At 42.1% G+C, this 16,276-nt stretch overlaps 1 protein-coding gene across 7 annotated transcripts in view; it reads right to left on the bottom strand.

Annotated features, from left to right (window-relative positions):
- The window catches only part of PHLPP2 (PH domain and leucine rich repeat protein phosphatase 2), a 39,324-nt gene that overhangs the window by 4,463 nt on the left and 18,585 nt on the right, over positions 1–16,276 (bottom strand). For 4 of the 7 annotated variants that reach the window (XM_075161727.1, XM_075161732.1, XM_075161734.1 and 1 more), the window contains 12 exons: positions 13,786–13,935; positions 10,981–11,211; positions 10,057–10,259; positions 9,505–9,565; positions 8,660–8,755; positions 6,549–6,704; positions 5,581–5,781; positions 3,733–3,895; positions 3,082–3,212; positions 2,571–2,681; positions 1,916–2,104; positions 1,550–1,781 (listed from right to left, as the gene is read on the bottom strand). In XM_075161727.1, the coding sequence (XP_075017828.1) occupies positions 1,550–1,781; positions 1,916–2,104; positions 2,571–2,681; positions 3,082–3,212; positions 3,733–3,895; positions 5,581–5,781; positions 6,549–6,704; positions 8,660–8,755; positions 9,505–9,565; positions 10,057–10,259; positions 10,981–11,211; positions 13,786–13,935 (1,924 nt within the window). The remainder of the gene's footprint in view (positions 1–1,549; positions 1,782–1,915; positions 2,105–2,570; positions 2,682–3,081; positions 3,213–3,732; positions 3,896–5,580; positions 5,782–6,548; positions 6,705–8,659; positions 8,756–9,504; positions 9,566–10,056; positions 10,260–10,980; positions 11,212–13,785; positions 13,936–16,276) is intronic. The other 3 variants (XM_075161728.1, XM_075161729.1, XM_075161730.1) reach the window with 3 other exon arrangements.

Raw genomic sequence — 16,276 nt, 5'->3', positions numbered from 1 at the left:
CCACAGCACAGGCATTCGCTATACCTGACCAGCAGGTACAGTAATCGCACATCATCCGTGCTGGCAATAATACAGTTTTATCCCACAAGGCTTTTTGTCACATTCTGAAGAATGGTAGCAAAGTATTCTGAAATGTGCAGCCAGACTACCTGCAGCGCATTGATCGGAGAATCTCACTCATCAGTCTTACATGAAACTTATTTTTTCAGTATGAGCAAGATAGTGACTTTTTACTTTCTCATTGCAAGGCAGATTATCCAGACATTAAATAATTTCTGTGTATTTTCTGAACTATTTCCCTCTTTATTAATACATCACTGCATTCTGAGGTATGGACACTACATCCTGAGAAAGAAAAGAACAAGTAGGTATCTCACACTACTGCTGTAACCTGGAGGTATTACCTCCTTCCTGTTCCTGCTAGATAGTCCCGTGGCCAGCCTGGCACTAGTCTCCTGGAATAGAAAATTGCCCACAGCCCTCAGTCCCTTTTCCAAGTCAGTGCATACAGGGTACACAGCTTCCCCAGTGTTTTGAATTTAATTTCAGAATTCTTAATTTCTCTATCCTCTGGATGTTAAACGTTGCTGCTGCTGCTGCTAAGTATTAAAACCAGCAGAGGACACATGCAGCGAAGTCTCCTTAGACCATGATTTCACTTTTATTTTTCAGAATCCATTCATCACCCAGTTTTTAAACCATTTAACATGCTACATTGATTCCACAGTTATTTTTAGTCAGAGTGCTATGGAATATAGCACCTTGCAGAGCTATAACACATTAACAGATTATCCCTGTCAGAAACACTTTTATCAAACAACCTGATACTTTATAAAAGACCCACTGAGCATAAAACTAGTATGACTGGCACTGATTTCTCAGACTTTCACTGATGATGTATTTTCCAGTTCTTGGAACTTCCCTTTTATTTCCAAGTTTTTAGAAAGTTAACCTTTATAGAGTTCTCCAGAAATCATTTTAATACTTTCGCATAAAACCAATGAACATTTCTGTCTTTTTTGTGTTAAAATTTTTACCTGTAATATACTTTATATCCATGTTCTGCATGTCTCAAGAGCCACTAATCCTGTACCTTCACTTAGTAAAACATGGAAGAAATCCAAGGAGAGGTAACTTGAGTCATACTTTTCAAGAAACACCAAAGAGATTTTGTGGGTTTTGAGACAAGATGACTTCCCAGGCCCTGCTCTGTTCTTCAGTGGCTCCTCTCCACACTCACCCAAGTCATGCACAGTATTATGGACCTCCCCTCCTTTAGCTCCACACCTATTTTCTTTCCTTCCTCTCTCCCCAGGCCATCCTTGGCATCCTGTACCTGTAGTTCTCGGGCCATAACAGGTGTTTTAGGAACACGTAATTCTGAATAGCTAATCAGCAAGAAAAGCAGAGCAGGAAGCAACAGACAAGTCACTCGAACATGTTCATGCCATCCTCTCCCCTGTAGTATTGTGCAGGCAGCAGAGCTCACGTATTTGTACCAAGCTTTTACGGGAGGGTGGAAGCTGAAGTGAAGAGGGTCCAGACCAACCTCTGTTATAATGGCTTTTTGCTCCTTGACTCTCTTGGCTTCTTCTGAACATTGTTCAAGGCTGAAGACTTTGCACAGAGGCAGTGGTTTTCCACTTCGGCACAGAACGGCTTGGCACGTCCCCACATTGGCCACTGTCAGAGAAAAGCTGCTGGCTGGATCAGCCACATCATGACGAATATAGCAAAGGACAGCAGAGGAACCCAGCTTCTGCCCAGCCATGCCCAGCTTCCTGTTGGAGGAGAAGGTGTAGGAAGGCTCCAGACTCCAGTGACAGGCATTCTAGAGGGCTGCCTCACCCCACCTAACACATTAAGTGATATACCTATGCAGGTCCCACCAGGACCAGCTTGCTCACTGTCCTACCTGTGGGAGACCAAGAAGGTGTTGGACATGAACATGGTGTCTGACTGCTGTACCTCCTCCAGGAGCACATCCGCCATGGTGCACTGCAGCAAGCGTGGCAGCTCCTCGTTCTTGTCACCATCAAACATGCCATACACAGCCTCCACCCCCTCTGCAAAGCTCCCCAGTGCCAGGGATGACACACACAGCCTGTTAGAAAAGCATACAAGCAAAGTTAATATGTCTCAAAAGATCATATGGTCCCCAAAACCACAGCCATCAGGCACCTTGCTGTGAGTGCTGTTCTCGCGGCGCAGCAAAGCCACTGTCCCTACATTCATTGCCCCATGAGATGTACAGCTGCAGTTTATTATTGGAACTCCCGAACCCTCCTTGACCACACTCATGAGAGGGCAATGGGCACAGCTGGCAAGAGAAAGAAAACGAATTTCTGCTAGGGTGGAAAACAAAGTCCAAGTGTCCCAGGATAAGCATGAAAACTGAAGGAAAGGACAATGCGGAGGCTTGAGTTACCAAGACTTAGCAAAAGATCTAGAGAGACAGAGGGACCAATGAGCTCTTGAGCAAAACAAGTCTGCTTGGGTGCTTAGCAGTACACTCCACCTAGCACCCTGAGAAGACAGGGTATCAGCGTCCAGCAGAGCACAATACTCACTTATTTCTTTGGCCTGCCATCTCAGCTACTCCGTGACTCCAGAAGGTAGAAGTGAGTGCTGAGTCTGCCGTGAGGGAGGGCTTAGCATCAATCTTCAGTGTGGTAATGTGACTACAGACAGAGAAGAACAGAAGTCATTCTCTCCTAGACCCTGCTGAACAGCTTGTGGCCAAAGGACCTTGTCCAGTCTAGAGTTTTAGACAGCAGCCTGTGGAAAGAACTGCACCAAGGAGAGGAGTTTAAGGTCTTGGCCTTCTGGAGATGTCTGGCTGCTCATGCCAGAGACAGCTGGAAGAACCTCATACCACCTGAGAAATTGTTTGCTGGCTCTGATGATTCCGACCCAGACTTTTCCCTTCCTACAAGATAGAAAGCTTCAGCTGCCTCAGGCAGGGAACATTATAACATTATGCAGTGCTGTGACACACACTTTACTATCCCATTTCAGCTCCTGGGAAGGGTTACCGTTCCCTGTGCAGGTCACTACTGGGTTGGCACCTCCATGGCTCACCTGAAGATGTCCAGTGTCTTGTGTTCTAGCACCAGGTTTGTGTTTCCGCTCAGGTCCAACTCCTGCAAGGCACCTGGCAGTGCCTCAGGGATTAGGATTTCAGTTAACTCATTGCAGCTCAAGTCCACAAACTGCAGTATCAAAAAAAGCACAATGACAAAGAAAATATTCTCTGTTCTCTTATGTGGTCAGTTCCTCCAGTGCTCCTTCCAAACATATGACCCCACCTACTGATTGTATCCCACAAACAGGTGATGAAAATGGGTCTGACCTATCAGTAGAAAAATGATTTATAAGCAGCAAAAATTTATAACCTGCAACAGCCAAGACTCCAATACTGAAAGAATAGGTCACACTAAAGATAATAGAAGACCTATATACACAAACCTGCCTAGCTATATAACACGCCGTACTGTCTCAAATGGTAAACCAGAAATACACCAAGTCAGAGACAGACGGTAAGGATGAACCAGAGGTGAGCCATCTTTGATCAACTCTGAAAGGCGACAGATCTAGAATGCATATTCTGTGCCCTCTTCTCAGGTTGATGAAGCAAAATGCCGGGATCTCCAGTTCCTCTCCTAGCAGTTTCTCTTAATTCTCCAACCCAAACTTTCCCCTGATACCTCTTTACCTTCTCCATAAGAATACCTGAATACGGGGCAAATGCAGGATCTCTGGAAAGATGCTGATTTCATTAGAGTGTGCAACAAGTGTATGAAGTAGCTTGCAGTTTGCCACTGTTGTGGGAATTGTTTTCAGTTTGTTGCCACTCAGATTCAGCTCTTCCAAGTGCTCCAGCTTACTGAGTTTGCTGAAAGGGAAACAAAAGAATACTGTATCTTATAGGCGAGAACTTGTCACTTTCTGAATCTGTAGATAAGGTATCCACAGACATTCTCCTTTGAGCTACATTTCTAATTTATTGATAGGCGACCAAGAGTCCTAAGAGATGCTCCAATAAGAGCTCAGGGACCCCAAGCTTGGCTTGGATTTATACACAGACAGATCCCTTCACCCCTGACTTCTAAAGCACTAAAGCAGAAGATTGTAGTGTCTTAATTTTAAATTGGCAAAAAAAGCTAAGCTGTGTCAGTGTACTTTGTAGGAATAAACAGATTTACATGGAAGTGGTGGTTTAGCCTGACCAGTACCAGGAAAAATCATAGAATAGATTGGGTTGGAAGGGACCTTTCAAGGCCATCTAGTCCAACCCCCCTGCCATGGGCAGGGACATCTCCAACTAGATCAGGTTGCTCAGAGCCCCGACCAACCTGACCTTGAATGTTCCCAGGGATGGGGCATCTACCGCCTCTCTGGGCAACCTGTGCCAGGGTTTCACCACCCATGGCAAAGCTTGCACAGATGCAATTAATATTGAATTAATTGTGCTGTCATAATTAATACAAAAAAACCCTTAGATTTTTGTGCTAATGTAACAGAATTTGCTGGTTTTTATGAGAATACAAATTAAGCTGACACAGAAGTCTACCAGTCTAGCACTAGCTCTCTACTATATTCCAAAGAAAATATATTTGATACCCCAAAACTGGATTGCAGATGATACTGAAAAGTAATAATGAATTAAGAATTCAGTGTAAGTCCTTCTAGTAGGGTTCTGTGGGGAGGCACTTTTGATTCAGTGACAGTCAATAGATCAGTGATTAATAAGAGAAACATAAACACACTTACCGAATTATACCTAGTAAAATTTGCAGATAAAAAATATGATGGAATCTCAACAGATACATATAGTAATACGAACTATTTGGTAACGTGAACTTAAGAGCACATGATTTAAATTAGCTAAGTGATGTTGTGCACATAGGAACTTTTACACGTCACAATTAGAGAGGAAACAATCCTCAGAGACATGGCTCTGAAAAAGGCTTGAGTCAGTTGCACAGGTACTCAGAACAGAACAGTGTATAAAGATATCACCAGAAGGGGACTCAAGTAGATGCTCACAACGAACATTATCTGCTTATGATTTTCAGTAGAGCAGTGTCCAAGTTCTGCTCTCTACATAGCCACAAAAGCATTGAGAATTTGGAAAGGGTTCAGAGGAACCCTTCCCACATACTAAGAAACTAAAAAGGCTGAGTATATTTATCATTATGCATAGACAGCTGAAGTTTTCTTAAGCTACGCTTGGAAAATCATAGAATCATAGAATAATTAGGGTTGGAAAGGACCTTTAAAGATCATCTAGTCCAACGCCCCTGCCATGGGCAGAGCCATCTTTCACTAGATCAGGTTGCTCAAAGCCCCATCCAACCTGACCTTGAATGTTCCCAGGGATGAGGCATCCACAACTTCTCTGGGCAACCTGTTCCAGTGTCTCACCACTCTCATTGTAAAGCATTTCTTCCTTATGTCCAACCTAAATCTACCCTCTTCCAGTTTAAAACTGTTGCCCCTGATTCACGTATAATCGCACTAAGGCAGGCAACATCCTGCTGGTGAGCACTATCTCGCCCGCCAGCCTTACTTATTTACCTTGCAGGGAAAGTCTGTAGGTTGTTGTTTGCCAGATGCAGGATCCGTAGGCGTGGGTGTCCCACCAAGACAGGGATGCATTGATCTGTGAGGTTATTATTGGTCAAGTAAAGCTGCTGCAGCATGCTCAGACTCTCCTCCCCTGTACATGCAGAGGGCAAGGACTCCAGGCTGTTTGCAGAGGCATTCAGGTACCTGAGGCTAACCATAGCAAGTGCAAAAATCAGACTTCACTCACCTAAATGACTCCATTAACAGCAGGAAAAGGAGCTATAGAAATGCCAGTGTGGACAGAGCAACAGCATTAGACAGGAGGCCAGACAACACAGTGTAACATCCCTACTCACATTAAGATTTGTGAGTCTACCTACTGACTTATTAGCTATATAGCACTGCGGATGCACACAGCATTTTACAGTAAACAGGGAGTACTGAAGAGCCTGTAGAGGGGGTGGGTAATACTGGTGGAAGGAGACTACATAAACTCTTACTCAGGGTCTTTAAAAGAAGGGTTTACTCATGTCTGAATAGACAGGTATGAAGGGTTATTTATTGTAAGCATCTCTCTCGCTGTTCTCCAATGACCTGATGTACTTTCTGCTGTAATATCTGAAAATCTGTACGGCTTCTTTCCTTTGCACCTGAATTTACGCACTACTTTTAAAGACAAAGCTCTTCAGGCAATAACACGATCTTAGAAACAATTGCAACTGAAGCTAATTCTTCAGTTGGCTGTTGGGTTAGGCAAGCCTCTGTTTTCCTATAATTAAATAGTAACATGGACTGATTCCCTCAAATCAGCTTGATGACTTCCCTCACGGCACCTGAATTACGTCCTCATAAAGAGCACGCCTCATTATCTCTTATGCAAATGGCACCTTGCAAGGACAGTCACACAGATGCCACTTATCAGCCTTTACAGCTCCAAAGGTTAATGCAGACAAAAGATGCTCACTACCGCCACTCACTTCAGAGCCTTAACAAAGAGCGTCTCCGGGAGTTTAGTCAACAGGTTATGCTGAAGGTCCAGCACCTCCAGTGGAATGTGTTCTAGAAGAGATGGAAGGCTCTGCAGACGATTATGCCCCACCATCAACTTCCGAAGGCTCAAGCTGCTGAGGATCCTAGAAAGACACAGGGTTTTCTATATCAGCTTGGGTCACTCCACATCCAGAGAGTGGGAAAAGCTAGTACTTAATCCGTTCTAATTTGACTGTACAGCAGAAAACCACACATGGTAAGGTGCCTCAATCACTCTGAATGCTTGGAAGTGTATCTACATTTCCCTCTATGCTACTGCAGATCAGTAACTTGTGATACGAATCTGTCTGTGTGCATATGCCTACCATTCTCTCAAGCAGACAAAAAAAGAGAAGTCACAAAGGATGCATTTAAATGCCTGTTTTCATTTGTAGGCAGAAAGAAGTGCTTGCCCCGTGCCATCTTAAATTCAGAGCTTTAACAGGCTGCTTAGCACTCCTGTATTACTTCTGAGGCTGTTGCCACATTCTCCAGAATTGAGTGCTTATTGAAGGAAAAGGCCTCTAACCCCACAAACTGCAGAGAATTGCTTGCAGGAATTTTGAGAAAAGGTATCTGAGCACAACTGGCCATAGCCTAGAACCACCCTGCTCATTTGTGTGAGGTGGTAATTTGGGACTATATTCTGAGAGCCCTGTACAGAACAGCTTTGAAGCATGAAATGCTAAAGCTGCATTAGTACACTGCTCCATGTGGGCCAATTAATTCAGTTTCTTTCTGTATGCTGTGGCTTCTCAAAGGTAATTATACTGGGGAAAAAAAAGTCATTCAAATGCAGATACACCAGTTTTCTTATTCAAGCTGACTCATCCAGAGCTGGCTTGGGTATCTCCACTCAACTCTGTTGCACACCATTTTGATACAATTCTGTTTTCGGATAACTAAGTGTAAAAGACAACTCCATGGTGAACTATATCCCCTTATGCAAGGCTCTTTAAGCTTTAGTCTGCTGGATTAACCTGATCAATGGCTGAAAGTCAACGCTGGTGAAGTTCTAACTGTACACAAGACATACTTACAGTATTGATGACAAACACATACTGGAAGAGATCCCCAATGGATACAGTAAATTCCAGCACCTAGTAATCTTTAAAAATGCTTAAATTTCTGTTTAGAATATGTATTTGTGTCTGAATTCTGCAGGTTCTTTTTGCATAACATACTTAAAACTTAGTCTTTTTCATCCATTGCCATGGATGAAATTCTTTCCTAAGTTCTCATTACCACATCCTTGTTACATCCTTTTCTTGCTTTTGATGTATATAGGCTTGTCTCTGACAACCATTAGAATGTCATGGCTAAGATCACTTCCTATGCCTGCTGCTTTAACTGCTTCAGCCTGCTCTCTGCATTTCTTCACTGTAATCCGCCCTTGCGTTCAATTTCAATATAGCTTACCCTAGACACTATGTCTCATTCATTACAATCACGCCCGCACCAAACACACTTGTTAGGCTAAGAACACTTGTGCTTTGCTTCTTGCCATGATATCCCTGGTACCTTGGAGAAGTCATAAATATCTGCAAAATTATACTAGTTCTTGGCTCCCCTTCACCACATTTCTGCAGAAACTATAAGGGAAATGGGAAGAAAGGAGTTAGCTGATGATGTGTTGTGAAAGCTACCTTTGAGATCAGCTGTATCGTATCTCTGCGATATCTCCCTGTGAAAGGTAACAGATGAAATCTCTGCAGGGCAATGCAAGGCATATTAGGGCCTCACCTATGACCTGTGTTCACAAACACTACGGTAACACACATAAATCATAGCAGTGTGTTCTACTTCAGGTGCAAATAGCTGCAGTAGAAGCAGAAGCATAGAACGAAATTACCTGGCCCCTGTTATTCAGGAAGCTCATTTGGAAGTCAGTTCTTTCCAACATTTGAATACAGAGTATTTTTCGACACTGCACAGAGAAAGTAAGTGGATTATATCTCTGCACAACAAGGAATAAAGCAAATGGAATAGCACTACTTCTCTCTCCCCAGTCAGCTCACCATAGAAGAAAGCTCAGCTCTGTATAAGAAGGTTTGCTGACCTCAATGGAAGCTCCACAAGGAGGTTGTAGCTCACATCCAAAACTTCCAGTTTCTTTGCTTCACAGGCCCAGTCTGGGACACACTGCAGTTGATTGCTGAGAAAAGCAAGGGGGGAAAGCTAGACACCAGCACTCCATGTGGAACATACCCTGTTTCAATGCTGCATGACATTAGTGACAGCTAAACCAAAAACAACAGGCCGGAAATGAACAACAGTATCCGAGCTAGTCATGTGGAATTTATCTCATGGCTAGCTGTGTAATGCAAATTGAGCTGGTGCATGATGGGGAGAAAGTACTGATGCAAGGCTCTGATGATCAGGCTTTTTGTTTACAGCACTGACATCAGCAGAATAGGTCACCCTAACGCTATCCTGCTATCGTGCTTCAACCCAGAATGGAAGCAGAAGGTGATCAGGTCCTCTGGGCATCCTATCTTACAGGTCTCACAATGCTGCTCCAAGGGCAGATGTAGGTAACGAAGCCAACAGCAGAGATTACTGGCAGCCACTCTAAATGTTTGCTCCACAGATTCCCACCATTCAGCCCAGTCAGCTACTACACAAGTTCAGTGGTCCCTGCTTGACTTTTTTTGCTGATTACAGCCTACAGCTGAAGGACAGTCAGTCACCTAGACAGGTCATACTGGTTCAGGGGGGCTTCTGGTCTGGGAAACTTTCATCATTCTTCAGTGCTGGGCTTTCCAGTTCTATTGTGAAGATGGAGTGCCTTCCCTCAACTGCTCTCAACTCTTTCAAAAACTTAAAAGCTCCAGAAAAATTCTGCAGAAAACAGCAAAGGTGTCCAGATACTTGCTTTATATTCTGTGGTGTATAGTCACTTACTGAGAGAGTTCTAAACGTGTCAGTTGACCAGGAACCGGATAAATATTGACAGCTGTCAGACCTGATGAAGTAAAGCAAATAATTATGATTGCAGAGCTTCAGAAGGAACACCACAGAGAAGCAGACTAGCTAGCAAGTGAGTCTTACAGATACTCAAGGTCTCTACTCATGCTTCGCAAGACAGAGTTCACACTTCATACATCTGCCATATGGCACTACAGCTTCTCACTATCCCGTTTCTCCATCTGCCACGTGGGGCACCAGAACAAGGGAGAACTGTACTTTTATTTGTGGACTCCCAAACAGATCTCACTGGAAGACAAATTTCTTGGACAGTAACTCAATACCACAACCTCCCCCTGTTACACAGCCTGCGCAGATACATGCCTACGTGATCCCTAGGAGCTGAACCCAGAAGACCCATCACATATGGTCTCACTACTGTAACATTAGTGTAAGTATTTTTTTTGTGTGTGTGAGGGCAAAGGGCTGTTTCCCTTTGTTCCCAGGGCTTGAGCGAAGAAGGCAGGTGAAGAAGGCAAAGAGACGTACAGTTGCTGTGGGCATAGAGGGCCCGAAGGGAGAAACCACTCAGCGTCAACTCTTTCAGCTTATTCCGCTCGCAGTGCAGCTGCTCCAGGCTGCCCAAGGAGCTCAGATCCAGATCTGTCATCTGATTGTCTCGTAAATCCATGTAAGTCACAGATTTGTTCCCCTCCAGAGTGTCAGCTGCTGCTCTCTTCAAGTTGTTCAGCCTAAACACTCAAAGATAAGAGTTACAAAATCACAAAATAGGACACTGAACACTGGACATCAGTAAGAAGGGAGAAGAAAGAAGAGGAAAAGAAGAGTTCTGGTGAAGGCTAATGCCAAAGGTGAGCACAGCGAAATGCGTGAGGAGCAATGGTGGATTTCAGGCAGTGAATACAAAGAAAAACATTTCCTCTCCCTGCACTACTATGTGAAACCATCTTACTCATTCCCCAATGTTTAAGAAATTCTGAAGACCAGTCTAGAAATCAGAAGCCAGGCCAAGGCACAGCTACTTTGCACTGACACAGGAAGCTAACGCAGAGACTAGATAGGAGATTGCCTGGCCACTAACATAAAGATCTTTGTCCCTTTCTGAGAGGTCTGCAGTTGGCAGCCTTCAGGATCACATCTGGTGGCGGGGAAGGCAAAAAATGGTAGGAGAGATCAAGGAGCTACCGAAGCTCATGGTAACAGCATATCAAAAGAGGAAACTAGAGGACTGAGTCACATTCAGTGGCTTCAGGCATTGCTCAGTTAACCTTGTTTCTCTAAGTGAATTCTGCACACCCTCAGAAACAGAACTCCCTAAAAGCTAAAGAATCAGTAAGAGAAAAAAATTACACCTATTTTACTGCAAAACCTACTAGAAGTTATGCAGCTCCTCTGCTGTAAATGGAAAGTAGCTATCCGGTTTACATACATATGCAAGTTTCCCCCCCTTACCTCAGGTCCACACTTTTGATGTGACTCATACGGTTCAGCACCGCAAGGTCCAGGGTCTCCAGCAAGTTCCCTGCCAGGGCTAGTTTGTCTAAGATGACGAGTTTCTCACAAATTGCTGGCAGTTCACAGAAGTTATTGAAGGAAAGCCCAAGACAGCTGAGCTGTTGCAGACTTCCCAATTCTTCTGGTAAGGATGTGAGGAAATTCCCATCAAGCCAGAAGGTCTGGAGACTGCAGCAGCGAAAAAGAGAAAGAAAATAATTCAGCAAAGAGCAGCGAACATCACATTTGGCATTTTCAGTGAATTTCCTCATATAGCTAGCTGGTCTCAGGGTGGTTATTTTTTAAAGGTACTCAACAGCTAATTTTATTCTTATACACATAACATTACTAGAGTACTTTTATTACGCACGTAATAGGCTTGGAACTGCATGTATGCAATACCAAATAGTTCCTAAATTATTTCAGAGGTAAACTTCCAGTTGTGCCAAAGATTGTAAGTTAACCTAAGCAAAATAAAAAACAGCACTTACGTTGTACATGAAAGATACTTACTTAATCATTTGGTTTTCTATAAATTAAGAACTCCTCACTTAGCATGATGGACAATCTTTAAAAGACCTATGACAAACTAAACCCAAAAATGACAGTAGTAACAGTACAGACCTGTCTCATAAGAAATAATAAAAATCAACGGCACTTTCACCATCCAATCGCTGGAATCTCATATCGCTATTATGGCACTTATTCACATCTATGGCACTTATGGCACAGTTTAATCGTAATTCCTACCACACTAACGCACTGGTAACAGATTTTTACATTCTAGTTGTCCTTTCAGACACTCAGAAAAGAATAGGGTAGCTTTCTGTTGCAAGATGAATTGTTTTAAAGTTTGCATGGCTTTTGAGACTCAACCCCCCAAAATACCATTCCCTCATTATGATTATGTTCCAACAAAGAACTTTCTGAACAGTGTTTAGCGGTGGTAGAAATGCAATCTGGGGCCATAAAAAGTTCTTGTGAATAAGGGCTCAAGGGGTCATGAAGATGACTGGACCCATAACTAAGTTGTAAACTCCTGAAAACTAAGCCTGCATACAGCTTCTTCCTTACAGTTTGCATATGGCTAAAAGTTGCTCTGGAAATTACTTGCTTATGTCCAATGTAGCTGCCGATACTCCTTTTTTGAAGACATAAGCTGGAGGAAAAGCAGGACACAATGCACCAATAGCTCAATACCAATGTTTATCTAAACAAATGCAATAATAGTCTTGCAATTAAATTCACCTAAGCTTAAGCTTTTATGTATTCTGGGTAGCTACTGGGAAAAATGGAGAAAGTTTTTACTCCAGCAAATACTATAAGACAAAATTTTCAGAGGGGATTGCCCAAGTATTTCCATGTTAAAATCCTCTAACAAAAAAAGCAACCAATTCTGTAGAAAGCTATCAAAACGTTTTGTGCTGACAAAAATCACTAGACCTCTGTGAGAAGTTACCACAGAAAAGTTTTATACAGTAAATTAAAACTTTAATAGAAACTAGAAATAGTATTGAAAATATTAAATACAAATAATAACCAGAAATTCAGAAAGTCACACACCTCTGCAGCTGCAGAAAAACGCGCATTAACTTATTTGAGAAACAATACAATTGTCTTTAGACAATGCTTCATCTTCATCACGTTTCCTCATCTTTTCTACATCAGCAGCTGTAATGTTTTAATAGTAGCGATTAAGGAATTGCACCTGAGACTGTCTTTGGTCCTATAACGTACTCTTATACTTTAAACTTGCATACAGTTAAGAAATCTGCAATCCCTTTTGTGTAAGACATTTATGAATGCTGCAGCAATATAACCAGCATGCTCTTGCTTGTATAAATAAGGTCCACAGGCTAGGCCTCAGAATTTGAGAGGCATGTATATTTTTCCCTAGTTCTACAAAGCCTAGCTGATCTCCACAGATGTTTCACTGTACTAATCTGCAGCTTCTGGAAATGTCCTTGACAGCATGATCTTTAGAAACTCTTAACTGTTTTTACATAAACATAACGATATTTATGTTTAACCGATAAGGCACCACCATAATAGCAGTTTAAAAAAAATTTAGAAGAGAATGTAGGAAGAAAGTAACAAGAAAGCAAGCAAAAGAATGCAAGATGGCAGCAGATGCGAAAAGAACAAGATGCATTCAAATTTACATAAAAATTGGACATAAACCCACAAGAAATCATGCAAGTCACCCCAAAGCAAAAACAAAACAAAAAACCCCCCAAAAAAACCCCCCAAAACACACACCCCACAGAGAACATAAAAACCTTCAAGTTTACTAAACTTTAAGAGAGTATATTCATAAGCTTAGAAGCCTTCACGTTTACTCTAGTTCAGCAAGGTGGCGCCTGTGATTCAAGGCATCATAACTGACTGTTAAGTGTCTTCCTAGGCCACTCCAAAATAAGCAAAATCCATTAATCTCCCCTATTAGAAAACTGATTTACATTAATGTATTTTACATAGCTAGTAGAATAGTCACAAATGATGAATGATAACTTGCTACGTACCAGTGACTTAAAATGGCAACTGTATAAACATACTGTGATATCTTCATTTTCAAGGAAAAACAAACCTTATTGGACATCTTGGTTCTCAACCTTTTGCTGGAATCAAATCCATCATTCAATCTTCATAGGCAGAACAGGCTGCCCCAGCACTCGTACTTGCATAAGTAGTACCTTCACATCAGCTGTGCTCAACTGAAGCACCAAGGATGTTTGTGACCACAGATAAAAAGAATATACTCACTTCAACAGTTTGCCAATCTGGCTTGGCAAGTAACGAAGGCCATTACAGGAAATATTAAGCTCTGTCAGAGTAGAGATCTCGCACAGTGATACAGGAAACTCTCCCAGTCTATTATGAGACAGGTTCAGGCTCTTCAACTGAGAAAACCTACTGGCAAGAATACTAGTTAATTCACAAACCTCCATGGTCTCAAAGCGAAAACATACAAAACCAGTCATAAAGAATTTTTAAATCTTTATAGCAATACAGTCAGCTAAGTCATTATGGGAGTTTCTGCACAAATTTGGTTTTAAGTCACTGATATTTTGTATCTCAGTGATAGTGCTGAAAGCGATCAAATACCAGTTTTACTGAGAAACTGGTAACAACCTTCTACCCTGATTCCTGACAGGCTTCCTCCTAGTGACTGTTACTAAGATTAAGGAGACTAAAAACACTCAGTTCAAAAAATTTACCTTCAAAGAATTATTTAGAGTAACAGTCTACAATTATGCAGCTTGGGAAAACAGGAGCTGAAAACATTAACTGGAACTATTCCGAGAATAAAACAGAAGAGACAAATATCCTTTTCAAGCTAGGCACAACAGAAGGCCTAGCAGAGCTGTAAAAGGGAAAACCAGGAAAGCGCTGACTTCGCGCTGAGAAGCCCCAAGACCTGCATCCAGAGGTCCCTGGAAGAGATTCCATGTTTAAAGTGCCACCTGCTTGGCAGACTGTACCATAGGCACAGTCACGCAATACTGACACAGCCCTCACAGTCACTACGGTCCCACCTGTGCTTAAGAGATGGTTGCCTATTTCAGCTCCTTCTATCACTGTGCTAGGTTCAAATAGAGAGAAGAAATCGAGCATGGGCTGGGGTAATATGCAAGAGGTTCTTCTCAAAGAGTTCCTACCTCTTTCTACAGGAAACAGAAGTATTTTTTGCCAAGTAATAACCTCCCCATCCCAAACTGGAACCATCAGAAATTCATTCAGTGGGGAAATTAATATCATACTTTTATGAGACAATTGCAAATCTAATGTAATGTACCAGAAAAGTACCTCTTGGAAACATATAGTTCATTCATCTGCTCCACCTACCATACGTTTTGCTAGGCAATAGTAAGTAACACTTATTTTGAAGCAAATGTTTTAATACAGGTTACAAAATCAAGGTTAATTAGCTTGAGGGAGAATATTACTGCTAGCTTGAGATGTCTTGAAGACTGAAAGGTTTTGAAATTTTTTCTTCTTTATCGCGACTCCTTTTTCAGATTCAGAACACTTCGAATGTTCTGTGTAGGAACTATGCATTATATTTCTCCATTTTGCTTTACAATCTGGGTGGTGGTGGTGGTGGTGTTTTTTTTTTTAAAGAGGGAGCATATCTGAAACTTGGACATGAGTTTTTTGCTTTGAGAAAGCACCCTGTGGTATAAGAAAGGGCATACGCATTTTATATTTGCTCCAGCCACGAACACACTCTCTTGTAATGCAACTGAAAGCCAAAGAGAAAGATCCTGTATTGGTAATAGCCTTCCTAAAGGGAACGTACTGTATGATGCAAAGATCTAATAATGATACAAAAATCAGAAACTTGCACACAGAACTTCGCAACAATAATGGAAAAGAAGGAAACAATGAGGATAAACCTACAGATTGGAACTTTCTCATTAGTGGTTCAACTTTAAGAGATTTAGAACAGATTACAGCTCTCAGGTTTTGGAATCAGAAAACGCTTTAATGAAGCTGCTTTCTCTGGAGTTCTACAATGGCTTTTTCTATGGCACCTGTCCTTAACACCAAGCACTCTATCATTAGCAGAGTGTGGTGAGAAGCTGCCCCAAGAGGCATGGCATTAAACGCAACAGCATAACCAATTTTTAGAATTCATCTCTCTGCAACAATATCAAAGTAAACACAAAAGGGGCATAAAAGTTTCCAAAAGCTGGAGGGAAACTGGTACATGACACAGCTTGGTCTGAGACTTCTCGAGCAGACTGTCATATGCAATGCAGAGGACAATACTTAAAAGCCTTTTGGGTTCCCCTTCTGCTCCTTCTCCTTTGCCCCAATGTTCTCAAGCAGTAAGGATGTAGGAATGGAATGCAAACCCAACTCTCATTCAACTTGTATACAAGAACCATGTACTATAGGGAATAAGGATCCTGAAATCGTTACGGCTCCTCAAGTTTTGGTGTGTGCTCTCACAGGGCATATTGAGATTACAGCAAAGAGGTATGGAAACACAGCAACAAGTCCTCAGTGGGATGACCATCCTCTGTTCAGCAACCCAAACTGGTGCTGGCCTGAAATATTACCAGTTTAGTGCAACATCCTGCTCTGCTGCCAAAGCATCCCAGTACAAGTCTGTATCAACTAGCTAGAATGATGAAATAGACATGCACATGCATACGCATGAGTACACACACACACTTATCAACGAAGATCAGACTTGATAATGTTTTCCAGAAAAGGGAGATATTTGAAAGGCAGTACGTTACGTAAA

This window comes from Calonectris borealis, chromosome 12 (genome assembly GCF_964195595.1).
Source record: "Calonectris borealis chromosome 12, bCalBor7.hap1.2, whole genome shotgun sequence".
Classification (NCBI taxonomy): domain Eukaryota; kingdom Metazoa; phylum Chordata; class Aves; order Procellariiformes; family Procellariidae; genus Calonectris; species Calonectris borealis.
This window is presented reverse-complemented; position numbering and strand designations above follow the sequence as displayed.